A 16,588-nucleotide genomic window follows, 5' to 3' on the forward strand; every position below is an offset into this window, starting at 1 on the left:
TTTTCGTTGCAAAAAATTGTTTTGGAGATGAAAGCATTTCTTATCCGTAAAATTTTCGAGGTGACAAATTTGTTTTCAGTTTTATTGATTCATAAAAAAACACCCACGCAATTTTCTTGAAAACAAAATTTATTTGAAGTCCATATCTCTTCTGGTTCGTGAGCTATGGAGAACTAAAAAAACGTCACGAACGTACGAAATAACGTACACACGCACGCAGAGACATCTTTGTAAAATATCTTTTATTTCGACTCTAGGGACCTTGAAACGTCGGGAAATGTTAAAATTTCTCAATTTTAATTTGACAAATCGGACCCATCTAGATACGTTATTGAACGAATAGGATACCTAAATTGGCAAAAAATACAACATCTTACAGCTGTAAACTCCGACTCCGACGTCTTAAATTCTTGTAAAACTATATTCAATGGAGAAATTTAATTTGTACCAAAAAACACAAATTTGAAATTAATTTTCAGGTTCTTTGAAATTGAACCATTGAAATTAAATCGGCTGTTAAGTCGGCTCGAAATTCTTGGATATTCAATATGTCAAAGTTGACACGACCAAACACTCGATTGTGTTTAAGCTATTTGCCAAAAGCTTCTCTTAAGTCCCTATTAAAAAAACGGCTATGGAATATGAGAAATTTTATTTTATTTTTACTGTCATGATAATGTCATATGTATTTATTTTCAATAAAAAATCTTAAGTTAAGTTCATAAGATGACATATTACACATGTCAGATCCGTTAGTTAATATTTTTCTTTATACATCCGTGAAATTCCTATTGGAATCGGACTTGCAATCAAAATAACTATCAATGAAATTGTGGCACAACAAATTAATTAAATAAATTGGGTGGAGCAAGTAGGACCTAGTGACTTACAACTCTCGACCATTCCTGTGTGCGAGTACTGTTGTCAGGGATGGAGGGGACCTACAATTGTAAGCCGAATCGAAAAGGCTAATTTGAGAAAGCACTTTTCATGATAAGAATTACTCTTGTAGAATTTGTCAATTCCTCGCAAGAGTCAGTACCCGTGAACAAAACATTAAATGGCACACACAGAGATCGACTCCAAGACCTCTAGCATGACAACGCACTAACCATCATGTCACGGGTACATTGGCATTTCTAATTGAAAAGTATTTTGAAGCTGTCAGTCATTTGGTAGCAGTTTACTGACCAAACAATATTGTAAATCTGATAAAACTTTAATGACTTTCTTGGTCAAAACTTCTGTAACCCCTGTTGGATGCTTACTCTGTTTAATAGCCACCTATCTTTTCACACTAGCACTGACAACTCAAATATCTCATACCCAAACCATCAACATTTTCTGAACTCACTCTAAATCAGGTCATCCAAACCTGAAATAATGAAATGTCTCTTCCAACAGCAGCCAACTGCCAAAACCTAAAACATACACATTTCTTCTAGATTTTGACGGAACGTATTAGTCAGGCCGAACCCGTGCGTTTATTGAATTTTTAACTGAAAACCCTCTGTTTTAATAAGTGTTCTATCTCAAAATGTCCATGGCCGCTCCTTTGTCCATTGCCGGAACCCGGCAGTCCGGAGCTTCAGTCCGAACTCAAAACGGTAAGAATAAGCCTTCAAACGACCAACGCACCATTCGTTCATCTTGCCGAAAAAATGTGCGACTACTAAAGAAAATTAACTTATTTCCCATGAATCATGCAATTTTTCTAAACTAATTTATGATTTTAAATCATTTTCTTGCAACAAATGAGTAAAATGCTTTAAAGAAAGCTAACAGGACACAGTTGTTTGATTGAGGTTTTTTAGGTTAACTTTGCCCTGCACGCCATGGGGCTTAAGATACGCCTTTGTGTCTATGACTGGCATCTGTTTGGAAAAACTCGTGTTTCATTGATTGTTTTCTTGATTTTTCACAGTTATGGCTGCAAGTTCCATTGCCAACATCGTAAAGAGCTCTTTGGGTCCAGTTGGTTTGGATAAAATGCTCGTCGACGATATCGGTGATGTCACAGTCACTAACGATGGAGCAACTATCTTGAAGCTTCTGGAAGTTGAACACCCAGCTGCAAAGTAAGATTTTATAATTTCATCAATGGGATAGGTAATTTATTGACAAATTCAATCAATATGTAGGGTTCTCGTTGAGCTGGCTCAACTGCAAGATGAAGAAGTCGGTGATGGTACCACATCTGTTGTCATTTTGGCTGCTGAACTGTTGAAGGTATATTTTATGAACTTTATTTTTCTATGATTGAAGCTTTAACACAATATGGTTTGTGTTTTTTTTAATTTAGAACGCTGACGAATTAGTTAAACAGAAAATTCATCCAACTTCAATAATCTCGGGATACAGGTTAGCATGCAAGGAAGCCTGCAAATACATTTCCGAGCATCTAACTGCACCTGTCGATGAACTTGGAAGGGATTGTCTCATCAACATTGCAAAGACATCGATGAGTTCCAAGATCATCGGAGCCGATGCTGATTTCTTCTCTGCCATGGTTGTGGATGCTGCCCAAGCTGTAAAGGTAAACATTATTTTAATAACGTTTAAATTTATTAACAATAATTAGTAAGAAGTACAATATTGAGTGTGATTATTTGACAACTTTTATCTACACTGTTTTTTCAACTTAAAACGTATGAATCATTTACGACCCCAATTTCCAATGTCCCGAAATCAAATGTCAAAAGTGTTCATTATACAAAAATTCAACAATATATATAGACCAGAGATCTATGGCAGGTTAAGTAATTGTTCTAAATTATAAGCTTCAAATTTGTTTCCCTAAATGTGGGTGTCCATTTGAGAGTAAACATGCTGAGAGTCGCTCTCCAGCTGCTCTCGAGAGCGATCTCGCAAGTGGACATAGTCTGGAGAGTAGCTCGCGGAGAAGTGACAAACTATTCTCGACATTCGATCTTTTTGAAAGTCTGGGGGGTCATTCCGTAAAACGATAATCGTTCGACGATATCGTTTCGACGATAGTCTCACTTCACGTAAGACGATAATCGTCAAAGTGATATCGTCAAAACGATAGCGTTTGCACGATAGCTAAATAGGTATCGTCTGCTAATAATTTCAATTGACAACTAAGCAAATTGAAGCAAAAAAGTTTCGGTGTAGTTTAGTTTTGTTACAAAATGAAAATAAAAACAAAAAAATACAATGAATTCGGTTACACATTTTTTTATTTACAAAACACTTGTAATCTCTCTTAATTGTTGTTAAATAAATAAAACAATTGTAGTTCTGGATTTGCAAAAAAGGACTTTATAATGATATTATAAAGAAAAAATTTGCCAGACGGTTGTCGTTCTACATTCATAATGTATATACATAAAATATTAAAATTTGTTGTAACTATTGAAACTTTGGGGGGTAGGAACATTGGTATATTCGATAGGCAACAATTTTTGTATCGCTCTTGCACAAAGCACTAATCCAAATTAGTTTTGGAAACATTAAATATTTTTGAAGCCAAGTTATGTTCCCTGTGGATAAAATGAAGTCTTCACTTCCTTCCCTTTGACCAAATTGGGTTTATTATTGCAGCTGATTTACAAAAATATAAGACATTGAACAAACATTTTCACATTATTGTTTTATCTTCGGCAGCAACAAATGAAAACACAAAAAGTGACAATAACAACAAACATCGCAAAATAATTGGTATGTTTATTAACAATACGTTTTTTGCAAATTTTCAAAATTTCCCATAGAGAAAAACCAAGTTTAATAACATTTTCAAGCTATTGAACAAGCATTATCTTTCGTTGAGTTTATTTTGACATTTGGAATATACTCAACGAACTTATACTGAATACGATTGAACGAGACGATAGTGATAAAGTTACGTGAACCAAATTATTGACGATATCGTTAATGATAATCGTTTTGACGATTATCGTTTTGAAAATTACGGAATGACTACCCTGGAGAGTAGCTCGCTGAGAGTTGACTAATTACTCTCGACATTCGATCTTTTTGAAAGTCACTCGCAAATGGACACATGTGTTTACCACTATCCGAGATAAATTCGCGGAATACGAACACTTTTGCGAGTAGCTGTTGAGAGTAAACATGGCAAAGCAGTGGGCATTGGAGGAAACGAATCAACTTCTTGAAATATATGAGCATGGCTTCCCTTAATTGGGTATCATTTTTAAAAATGATGGGCCTATTGTTTTGTATTAAAAATTCAATTTCACTGACTGACAAACGCCAAACATTTTGAAACTGTTGAGGATCTTCGATTTGAAGCTCTATTAAAAGAGCAGACGCAACGAATTGGTTACGGCTATATACCCACAATTTGACCCAACATTTTTGTTCTTCTTTTTAAGAACAATGAAGATAATTTAAGCAGCTGCAACCCTTTACTTGTAAGAATACATGACCAACTGATAAAATGCTAGCAGAAGAAATCTATCAAGTGGACACGATTATGAGAGTACCCTCAGCAAGAAAACCCTCTATATGCTAGCAGTGAGCTCGCGATAGCAAAATTTCAAGTCCCCCGAAAGTTCCGCTCGAGAGTTAACTAGCAGAAGTACTCTCAAATGGACACGCACCTTAAAAAACATAACTTTTAACGTTATAGTATGTAAGATTCTGCTATTAGTTCACCTTATACCTAGTCGTGCCATAAGTTGTTGGAAGCATAAAACGCCATAAGACAATAACTCATAATATGTTGCATTCATTGTGTCATTTTTTGGTCATAATATTACTTTAATTCAAAAAGGAATTTCCCTCAGCTAAAATGAAAGCCTGTTCTATTGATGTTTTTGACACTTTAGTTAACTCTTATATTTAGAACTTAAAAATGTCTGTGAGAAGTCATTCAAAAAATAATCTTAAGTATTAAAATTGCAGTCCCCGATAGCTTCAATCCATACCTTACCTGAGACCTATGATGTTGATTAAATGACTTTTTTGTTGTCTTGGCTTTGTTTACCTCACCAAAATCCTCTAGAAGAATCCATGTTAAACCCTCTACCACATCTCTATGGTACAACTTTTCACATTCCCTTTCAAAAATAGCACGATGGGACACTTTGGAGTGAAACTTTAAATTAAACCATTACAGATTCGTGGTGATGTTTACGTTTGACCATTAGAAAGACTGTTTTAGTTTAATATAATGATGTGGTATAAATTGTATCGTTTTTATTTTTTGTGGAATTCTTCCCATATTTCCTTCAAAAGCATACAAATGTAGACAGCGCACAGACGAGTAGGGTTTGAGATGTAATTTATTGTTAAAGTCAAAGCAAACTTTTGGAGAATCCGATTTCGGAACACAAAAGTAGTTCGCAGGAAATTTTTCCTAAAAGTAATTTCTTATCTATTGAAGGCAATTATTGTGATTGTATTTTATTTAGAGCATCACTCCAGCAATAAAGTGAGATTGATCTTGCCAAGCTTTTTCGGTCTACCCACACATTCCTATAATAATTTGAATCTTATATGATGGAGATGATTTAGTTTCTGAGGCATTTTTTAAGACTAGATTCTGGGCATTTTCCAATTGCGTTAACTTCTGGTTGAAAGACGCGTGTGGATAGTTCCAACAATATTGAAGGTTTGTTTGAATGCCTTAAGACTCCTTCAACAGACCCCTCAAATTCACTTGATTTCGAAGCCCATTGAATCCTTTTTGTAAATTGCAAAAGTGTAATTACCTCTCCTCATGGAATTTCAGTGAAAAAGGACTTTTCAATTTTCCACTTATGTATATCTTGGTTTGGTAATTGATCATATTTTAAAATAGAAAGAAATCATTAAAGAAAATACATGTGAAAAGATTTAGTTCGACCCACAAAAATCATTTAGTAACTGCTCACAACAAAACAAGACAAGGAATCTTAAGGGGACATGCATGTGAAAGCACCTTAAATCAGACTATTTCTCCAAACGTTATATCTTAGCACCAAATTACCCGGAAAGAGTTGCCTATACCAGGAGCACATAACTACCAATTTAAAACTCTAATAAGAAAAAATAAAAATAAACACTTTAAATTTGGTCATTTGAGAGATGAAATTAATGGTTTTTAGGGTCGGTTTAAGGAGAAAGTTAAATAAATTGATATTAAATTACATTTTACGGTTTGGATTGTAGAGGTACCTGAAGATTGAAAGAGTTTTCAGAAAAAGTATCAAACTTGTACCAAAATGCCTAACTTACCATTCGCACGAGCAACGAGTATTTTGCTCATTTTCACATATACAATAATGGGAATAATAATAGAAACTACCTAAGCTTGCGTATTCCATTGCAATAAAAAGCGAATATAAAAATAAATAAATTTAAATATCTTACAACGGTCCATACTTAAGGACTTAATTTCAGTCGTCAGAGTACACACTTCCACCAACCCCTTCTTTTGTTTTTGACCCATCTGTGTAAAAATGGATTGACTCATTCTCCAAGAATGTCCTATCCTCCCAAAAAGATCTGGTAGGTATAGAAATCTGGAAGTTTCTGTGGAATTGTAGTTGGGGGATAGTGTAGTCTGTGTGCTTTGGAATTGATTCTAAGTACCTTAGAATTACGGAGTGGCCAATGTTGTTGTTAGTCCACTGCGACGAAGCATTGAGGCGAATAGCAGAGCTTGCAGCTATTTGTTTGATAAATATGTCAAGAGGTGTAAGGTAGAGCAAGGTGTTCAGTGCCTCAGACGGGGTCGTGCGAAGCGATCCGCTTCGGCAGGCTGAACGTTATACTTTATTTAACTTATCCCTGTTTATACCTTTCTCTAAAGCAGTCCACCATACTTCCACACCATACGTTAAAATCGGTCTGATTACCGATGTGTATAGCCAATGCGTGATTCTGGGTTGTAAACCCCATTTATTACCAATAGCTTTCTTGCAAGAAAAGAAGCTACAGTAGCTCTTTTGACTCTTTCCTGTACGTTGCGTTTCCAATTTAGTTTTCTGTCTAAGACAAAACCCAGGTATTTAGCCTCGTCTGAGAATTTTAATTGGATTCCTTTAATATAGGGAGGGTTGACAAATGGAATTTTGTATCTCCTCGATCCACAGTCCACACCGATCAGCCCAAAGTATTAGTCTGTCCAAGGCATTTTGTAAGAGTTCTTTTAGGATGTTACGATGCTTTCCTGAAACTGCTATAGCAACGTCGTCCGCATAGGCTATCACTCTGAAACCCTCCGCATCCAGACTAGTTAGGATTTCATTCACCACTGAGTTCCAGAGGAGAGGGGATAGAACACCACCTTGCCCAGTTTTGAGTTAATTATTCTGCTAGTAAGCATTAAATGAATTAACTCCCGAAGCGAACTCTACATTTAGAGATGTCAGTGCAGATGTGATTGCAGATGTGTCCACGTTGTTAGAGGCACCTTCGATGTCAAGGAAAGCAACCATAGTGAACTCTTTATGGTGGAGGGAATATTCGATGGTGCGTACTAAAGTGTGTAACGCTGTTTCCACCGATTTACCTTTACAGTAGGCATGTTGAGACGATGACAAGACTTTTATCGATACGTGCCCTTAAATGAATATCAATCAATTTTTCAAAGGTCTTAAGAAGGAATGATGATAGACTTATAGGTCGTAGATCTTTAGGATTGACTTGGGAGCATTTACCTGCTTTAGGTATAAAAACAACTTTAACTTCTCTCCATGCCGAGGGAACATGGACCAGGTAAAGACTGCTGTTAAAAATTGCCTCAAGGATTGGTTATATCAGAAGTCTTTTGTAATTCGGCTGGTATTATTCCATCTGGTCCTGCAGCTTTAAATGGTTTGAAGCTGTTGAGACCCCATTGTAACTTATCCTTTGTGATCAGACCTTGTGGATATGTTGTATTTGAACTTGAACGTATATAACTGTTGCAAGTTTCGGTAAGAGAACTACCAGGAAAGTGAGTGTCCAATAGTAAGTTCAGCGATTCATTACTTGAATTTGTCCAGGAGCCGTCTGTATTTTTCAAGCAGCTTGGCATAGCTGGATTAGTTGAAAGAATTTTCCGTAACCTAAAGGCTTCAGAAATTTCTTCTATCATGGCACAGAAGGATCGCCAAGAAGATCGCTTGGATTTCCTTAGTGCCTTCTTGTAGATTCTTATTGATTCTTTGTAGGAGTCCCAATGAGAGGCTAGTCTTGCAGCTTTGGCCCGGTTGAAAAGTTTCCTGCATTCCTTCCTGAGCAAGTCAAGCTCTGAGGCCCACCATTGTGGTTTCCTCTTTCCACTTATGTGTATAAGTGGATAAGCAATTTCTAAAATTTCCAAAAATTTGGTATAACAATGAGGTCCCGTTTCTAAAACATTGTCAATTCTATTTGAGCTTATTTGTTATGTTAATTTGATGTTTTTTCTACCCGTGGCTTGATGGTTAGTGCGTTGGACTGTCATGCAAGGGGTCGGGGTTCAATCCCTGCCTGTGCCACCTTAATTTAAAAAAAAAAAATTAATTTTCTTGCGAGGAGTTGACAAATCCTTCAAGATTAATTCTTGTCATGAAAAAGTCCTTTCTCAAATTAGCCGTTCGGATTCGGCCTAAAATTGTAGGTCCTTTCAATTTCTGACAACAATACTCGCACACAGGAATGGTTGAGAGTTGTAAGTCACTAGGCCTTGGTTCACAACGGACTGTTGCGCCACCCCATTTCATTTCAATGTGATGTTTATTTAATTTCATATTTCATTAAAAGACAACTTTAAATAAAAATATCAACTTTGTTTTATCGTTTTAGATTACTGATCCTAAAGGCAACGCTGCATACTCGATCAAGGCCGTCAATGTTCTAAAGGCCCATGGTAAGTCAGCCAGGGAGAGTTTGTTGATTCCCGGCTATGCTCTCAACTGCACCATTGCCTCACAACAAATGCCCAAGAAGATTGTGAACGCCAAGATCGCCTGTTTGGATTTCTCCCTCCAAAAAACCAAGATGAAGATGGGTGTTCAGGTTCTGATCAATGACCCCGACAAGCTAGAAGGTATCCGTGCACGTGAATTGGACATTACCAAGGAGAGAATTCAAAAGATCCTTGCTACCGGAGTAAATGTGATCTTGTGTTCGGGAGGAGTTGATGATCTCTGCATGAAATACTTCGTTGAAGCTGGAGCCATGGCTGTTCGTCGTGTTAAGAAAACCGATTTGAAAATTATCGCCAAGGCAACTGGAGCCGCATTCTGTACATCACTTACAAACATGGACGGTGAGGAGAGCTTTGATTCGTCAATGGTGGGTGAAGCTGCTGAAGTTGGACAGGAAATGATCTGTGATGATGAACTCATTCTTATCAAGGGTACAAAAGCGAGGTTGGTTTTTGAATTTCTGTGTATATTTGGAAAATGTGTAAAATTTGGTTTGTATGATTTAACAGAGCTGCTGCTTCAATTATCCTCCGTGGACCAAATGATTTCTACTGCGACGAAATGGAAAGGTCCATTCACGATGCTCTGTGTGTAGTGAAGAGAGTTTTGGAAAGCAAAAAGGTAGTCGCTGGTGGTGGATGTGTTGAAGCTGCTCTCTCGATTTATTTGGAGAACTTTGCCACTTCATTGGTAGGTTTAGTTTTGTCTGGAAAAACAGTGAAGTAGTGTTTTGAACTTTTCTTTCTCTAAACTTGCAGAGTTCCAGGGAGCAACTGGCTATTGCTGAGTTTGCCAAGTCTCTCTTGGTCATTCCTAAAACTCTATCGGTGAATGCCGCCAAGGATGCCACCGACTTGGTTGCCAAACTCCGTGCTTACCACAATTCCAGTCAAACAAAAGTATAATTTAAACTTTTTTCAACAAGTCATTCATGATTTTTAACGCTTGCAATTTTTCTTTTTTTTTGCTTTAGGCTGAGCATGCTCACCTCAAGTGGACTGGTTTAGATTTGATTGAAGGTATTGTGAAGGACAACAAAAAGGCTGGTGTCCTCGAACCGGCTATGTCCAAAATCAAATCTCTGAAATTTGCCACCGAAGCTGCTATTACTATCCTGCGAATCGATGACATGATCAAACTTAACCCCGAAGATAAGTCTGGCAAATCGTATGCTGATGCTTGTGCTTCGGGTGAACTCGATGGATAGATTAGTGTTCCAAGTGCTATTTCATAGCGTTCTATATTATTTTACTACTTATTAATTTTGTTTAGCCTTCACAAACCAACATTTATGTATTGATGCATTTTTCGTACTCACAATAAAAAAAAAAAAAAAACATTAACACACAGAATAAAAATGTCCAAGTGGTCTTAAAAAACAAAACACAAATGAACTTAAATGTTTTTTTTTTTTAAATTATAAGTGGGTTCTCTTTTGAAAGCAAACCTTTCAAATTTCTACTTGAAGATGTATGTTCTTAAAGTCGAAGGCCAAAAAAGGAGCTAGCCCAAGCGATTGGGACACTGTGTAGTCCTTCGAGTAGATTTTCCATGTTAAGGACAAACAACAGACTTGGCTGTGGGATTTTGTGTGTCGTACGAACATTCGGGTCAGAGTGCAAGTTCATAAGGGGTATGATCAATTCCGCCTCCAGAATGATAGTGAGATATATTTTGGAACTGAAACATTCATGCATTTATTGGGTCTGCCTATAAACACACATTTTGGAGCATACAGATTCAAGACCGATGTAAGAAATATGAAAGTGAAGGAATGACAAACAAATGGAGTCTATAACTGAGTTAATGAATTGAAGTTAATAGGAACTTTCATGAGACTCTAAAAAATGATAATTCTATAGCGTCGGTAAATTTTGTTCATTATTTTCAACTGAGGGTCGTACCATGGCCTGTAAATCTGTTTCCCTTATTTCTCAAGACAATGGGCAGGTTCAAGCAACACAAGGGACTTCATTTGCAGTCAACTTGATTCTTTAAACGGACCAAGGCCACTAGTTAGTTTTCCAAGTGTCGTGAATTTAAAATTCGGAACTTTACTTCACAAACCTCTACTTTAAGTTCGTAGTGCAAGAACTACCAAACACATTTTTGTCTTCAAAACACTCCCCAGACAAGCTACAAGTCCATTACGATTTGTCTTGAATTGTAGAGAAATATTACTTACTTCTTTTTTAAATTGACAAAGAGCACGTTTACAGAAAACAAATGGAATTTTGCAGAAAATAAATAAAGCTCAGCTTTCACTTGAATGAAAAAACATGATCAGTTGTCGTTTTGACATAAGTTGACTTGACTTGATAGTTAAAGAGATTTTTATTGACTAACTTTCCAGACAACTTTCCAATAAAGTTGCCTTAATTGGAAGGCATTTTTGGCAGCTGGCTAATCAAATGCTAGAAACTTGCCTTACTTTTAAGTCCCTTATGTGGCATGAACCTGCCCTATCTCTCCAAATTTTTGAAATACGAGGTTTATACTGTATAAACACTAAAAATACAAACAATTAAGAACACTTACTTTTTTGTACAAATTAAAAAATAAATTTCTACATCTTTTTATTTAAACGAAATAGATATTTATGTGGAAATAAAATCAATCTAAGAGATCTCTAATCTTGCTTCGCGCGCTCCAATGCATTTGAAAGAACGACGACTTTCTGTTCGTAGGCTTCTTTCAATCCCTGAAAATTCAAAACAAAAAGTTTTGTATTATTTTAAAGTTTTCTTCAAAAATTGCAGTGTATGCAGTTTACCTTGAAAATATTAGACTGGACATCGTATTCCGATCGTAGTTTCTCATAGACAGCCTGTGAGATGGCAAGTTTCTTCTCGAAAATGGCACACTTGTCCCGTTCGGCCTTTATTCTTAACATAGCAGTGTCTAATCGAGACTGTGTATGATCGGCTTCGGCAGTTTTAAGATTCAACATATCCTTGGTGACGGCAACAACATCCTTCATCGAATCGACGTGTGTCTTGAGGGTGGCTATTTGTTGTTCCTGTTGCTTGCAAACTTTTGTCTTTTCAAATAGCAGTGTTTTTGCCCGAAGTAAAAGTTCCTCTTGGTCTTGTTTCGATTTGGGTCCTTCAATGCCACCCAAAGCAGCCGATTGAACAAGAGTTTGCTCCAATTGACTGATTTTTTTCTTTTGTTTTTCGTTCTCCATTAAAGATTCCTAAAAAATTTCATAAAAAACCTCAAAAAAGTTGATACCTACTACGTCCTAAACTTTAACCTCAAAATCCATCAAAAAAGATCAATAACTTCCAGGAGCATTCTCTAACTTTTTTGATCACTTTATATGGAAAACTCACTTCAAGATCCTTTCGTAATTGGGTTATCCTTCGGCGGGACTCCTCGATTATGGATTGTTTTTCGCTTTCCAATGAAAAAACCATATCAAGAAGTTCTTGTTGCTTATTAGTGTTCACATCTGCACCACCAACTGCTCCACTTTCCTCAAATTTAATGTTTTCGACATGATTCTGATTTAAATCAACTTGAATGGAGTTCACCAATTCTTCAGGATTATTGTTTTGGTCTATAGTATCTCCCATAATTGTTAAAAGTACTTATTTTTTAAAAATTGAATTGCACTTCAAAAATATTATTGCAATTGAATTTTAATATTGTATGTAGGTGATGAGGTGGTGGCAGCGTTTTCTGAAAACTTTTGTGCCTCTTTATTTTTAGACTTTTTTTCGAAAACTCTATTTTTAGAAAACTCTGCGTGGCAGATATTTTACCACACAAAAAGATTTCTAAACACATTTTAGAGAAAAATGTGAGGAAGATTTGGAAATTTAAAATTTATTTTGAAAGCGGTTAGTATTATAAGTTGTTAAAAAGCATTTTTAAGGTAAGGTAGTTATAAAATACGTTAAATAATACAAATTATTTCAATATTTATAACATTTTGGGCTAAATGTTTAGAACCAAGCCCATTAGAATTTAAAATAATACGAGTACGTTATCTCTTCAGGGTATTTGGAAGAAACTTTGAAAACGGTTGAATTTTGAAGCTCATGACAGGTTGTTTATTATTACTTAATTTGTGTTAAGCTTCTTGACACATAAGTTTATGAATTTTGTTTCAAAAAATTCCAAAATTATTATCGCCAAATTAGATCGAAACACTTTGCTCTACTCTTAACAGATTTTTAAACCCGATTAGCGGTTAGTGAATGTTCATGTGCAGACTCAAGGCAAAACATGATACCTCAGATTTTAAAAAGAAGAAAACAAACTGAAGGAATAATTAAATATACAAAAAAAAATATACAAATTAAATTAATGGATTATTATTTATTTTTTAATTTTCACATTTTCCTCCAAATTCAATTTTATGGGGTTGATAGTTGACGAGGAATGGAATCTCAGTATTGTTTGACCGATACTGACAAAAGTAGACCCTTTTAACTGCACAAACTATAGAAGAATCAGACTACATAAAACGCTTTGATCTTCCAATTATGTCAATATCATCTGCTTATCCGAGTAATTGGATGGACCTTTGGAAGATTGTGCCTCTAGTGTTGACGGTTGAGTTTTGCATAATTCTTTCCAGAACGATTTTGAAGAAATCACATGACAGTGCATCGCCTTGTCTAAAACCTTTTTTGACATCAAATTCATCGGTAAGATATTTTCTGACCTTGTTAGAGCAGCGTGCATTCTCCATCGTAATTCTGCACAAACGGATAAGTTTGACAGGGATGCCAAAACTAGACATTGCTCTTCCCTGAAGATGCTGTCATACGCGGCTTTAAAATCGATTAAGTGTCGATGTATCGATTTGAAGTTTCTGGGTTTTTTCCAAGATCTGCCGTAGTGTGAATATTTGGTAGATATTGGACTTTCCTGGTCTGAATCCACACTGACAAGGACCTATCAGGTTGTTGACGAATTGCTTCAGACATTCACATAACACGCAGATAGGATCTTATGTTCAATGTTAAGGAGACTGATTCCTATGTAGTTGGTGCAATTTAGAGGGTCTCATTTTGTATGTATTCTACTATTCCATAATAAGTCTTTGAGTAGGTGCGATCCAAATCATGAAGTTCCCTTACTTTGAAAAATGGATTCACCCAAAACCAATAACTACTGACACTAAAGGTAAATCAACAAAAAAGTAAACAACAGATTAACCGTTTCTAATGTCAAATGTGACGTTTGAAGTTGCTCATGGCAAGACATAATATGCCAAGTAAAAAAAAACAATGAATTGAGGATGAGATTGCGGAAGAGAAGCTGGATTGGATTTTTCTCTTGTAGAGCCTCGGAAAAAAATTCTGTCAAATCTAAATTACCAATTTAGATGTTTAGTAAGTACTTTTTTTGTCAAGAAACATCTTGTTATCAATTTATTTTCAAAAAGTTCAAATAACTAAACAGCCAAACAAACTTCTCAATTGTTCCGAAAAAATAATCATGCCGAGTACAAAACACGACGAATGAGTGGCGAATTGATTCGGAGCTTCTTTTTAAAATGGTCGCATTCAAAAAGCTAGTGGCTACGTAGTCAAGGGATTCTGATTGGATAAATTTAACTACAAAAGTAGTTGAAATTTCCCCTTCGACGTAGTGTAAACATTTCGGTTACAAAGTAAGTGCACACTGGTTTTGACGTTTAACAATCAGCTGCTCGACAAGAACACAAGAATTAAATTGAAATTAATGTTTCGATATTTAAATACAAATATAAATCAATTATATTATAATCTTCTCTTTGGTTTTATTGAATTTAAAAAGAAAAAACTATTTAAAGTTCTGAAAATACAGAAATGTTCGTAACGATTTTATGGTCTTCAAACTTACAACTATACATCATTTCCATGAGATATGTACGGTTAGATATAATGTACAGTTTTCATTATAGGCGGCACATTAGCGGTCGAAGCCATGCCATGCCAGAAAGTCCTACCCACAAACGCTTAAATAAAATGAATAAATAGGGTGGTGCAACAGTCCATTGACAACTAGGGCCTACGACAGTTTTTAGCCAAATCCTAACGGCTAAATTGAGAAAGTACTTTTCATGACTGCGCACTTACCATAATGACACGGGTACTACAATCGATTACACAAGTAGACAAGTTGCTGTCAGATCAGTGAAAAGGAAAGTGCTAGTTATTAACGGCAAAAAAAGTGTTTTCATTACAAACATAAATTTCCTAAATGTATGACAGAATTCATTTGTATTTGTAATGGTCATCCATTTTGTATTATAATCGCCACTGCAGATCGTTTCGTTTTAGTTTCGTCGATTTGTAGAAAATGGAGGTTTTGACACACAAATATATGAAAGATTTGACATTTTGTACAATTTTTCGATTTTATGATGACACCCGGCAACTAGTGCTCACGGCAAAATTAGCTATGGGGCTGTCACAGCGACATCTTCCTGTATAAATTTTAACTTTTAATATTACAGCCCTTCTGGCAATACTAGATATTGTTTTTGTTAAGTTGAAACACTGGTATAATAAAGAATTGGAATTTTAACGTGATCCTAAAAGATACAAGACGTGTTTTTCCTACATATCCTCAATAAAACCTTTTTATTTCGTAGAATTCCTCTCACATGGCGCAGTCGGTTACTCGAACTTGTTAATCTCGCTCATTAATCACTAAAATATATAAATAAAAGACAATAAATCAAGTTAAACAAAAAAATAAACATAATGTCCCTTCTGGAACAATTGATCCAAACAACAACTGAATCCTCCGTTCTAAGTCGATTCACCTTAGATTTCCTTAAGGATGAAATTAAAAAAAGAGGATTGGAGGCAAAGCCTTCGGACAAAAATGATGCAATCAAAATAATACTTGAAAACAACACCCTTCTATGTAGCGTCCAAAGCAAAGATGACTCATTTGCAAGCATCTCAAATGTCCAAACATTTCAACCCAATCCCTACGTCCAACATGTTGTTCTTAATCCCGACATGACCCAAACAATCCAAAAATGCAGCGGCGAAGATAGCAACGACAGTGAAAATTTCATAAAATGTATTGAGAAAGCAGCAAAAGTCAATGGGTGGAGTGATGAAATTATGCTCACTTTTGGAGGAAGCAAGCTAACTGATATCGCAAGAAACTGGCAAAATTTCGAAGGTGAAAAGAAGAAGGACTGATCATCATGGCTAGAAGCCTTCAAGACACGCTTTGTCAAGCCTCCAACCTTGCGCGAGTGGAACGAACGCGTCAACGCTCGGATTCAACAACCAAACGAAACCATCACGCAGTATCTAAGCGGTCGACCATTCAGATCGACGACTTATGCGCATAAATGCACCAAATTCCATCCCTAAATTGTTTGAGATAGGACAAACCTTGGACTATGACACAAAACATATCGCAAAATACCTTCCCAACGACATTTCACATAAACCGCAACCATACGTATTCAAAGCCCCACAACCGTACAATAATCATCCATTGTTATCCAATCCACAACAAAATTACCATAAATTCATGCCAAATAGCCAAAATAACTACAAATGTCCACGATGCAAGCAAAATTCACATGCAGTTTCCCAATGTCATTTACCATGTCATATTTGCAATAAAACAGGCCACTCCATCAACAACTGCCCAAACAAGTTCCTTTCAAAACAAGCTAACTGTGCTATAAAGTCAAAATGTAGCGACCGTGGTCTTCCGATAGTTGAGGCTATCGCATTTGACGGAACACCTAT

The 16,588-nt window shown here is 36.0% G+C and overlaps 2 protein-coding genes across 2 annotated transcripts; one reads left to right on the forward strand and one right to left on the reverse strand.

Moving 5' to 3' along the window:
* The first annotated feature begins 1,432 nt into the window (after nt 1–1,432).
* LOC129940671 (T-complex protein 1 subunit alpha) lies at nt 1,433–10,258 on the forward strand. The gene is made up of 8 exons (XM_056049073.1): nt 1,433–1,607; nt 1,925–2,078; nt 2,142–2,229; nt 2,303–2,536; nt 8,740–9,308; nt 9,374–9,554; nt 9,623–9,763; nt 9,838–10,258. Exons 1-8 carry the CDS (start codon nt 1,538–1,540, stop codon nt 10,069–10,071), a joined length of 1,671 nt encoding a protein of 556 aa, XP_055905048.1. The 5' UTR covers nt 1,433–1,537; the 3' UTR covers nt 10,072–10,258.
* A 1,130-nt stretch (nt 10,259–11,388) lies between these two features.
* On the reverse strand, nt 11,389–12,563 carry LOC129939748 (uncharacterized). The gene is made up of 3 exons (XM_056047868.1): nt 12,200–12,563; nt 11,638–12,060; nt 11,389–11,565 (listed from the first exon to the last, which is right to left on the reverse strand). Exons 1-3 carry the CDS (start codon nt 12,440–12,442, stop codon nt 11,494–11,496), a joined length of 738 nt encoding a protein of 245 aa, XP_055903843.1. The 5' UTR covers nt 12,443–12,563; the 3' UTR covers nt 11,389–11,493.
* Nucleotides 12,564–16,588: the final 4,025 nt, after the last annotated feature.

The sequence above is a fragment of the Eupeodes corollae genome, chromosome 1 (assembly GCF_945859685.1).
Source record: "Eupeodes corollae chromosome 1, idEupCoro1.1, whole genome shotgun sequence".
Lineage (NCBI taxonomy): Eukaryota > Metazoa > Arthropoda > Insecta > Diptera > Syrphidae > Eupeodes > Eupeodes corollae.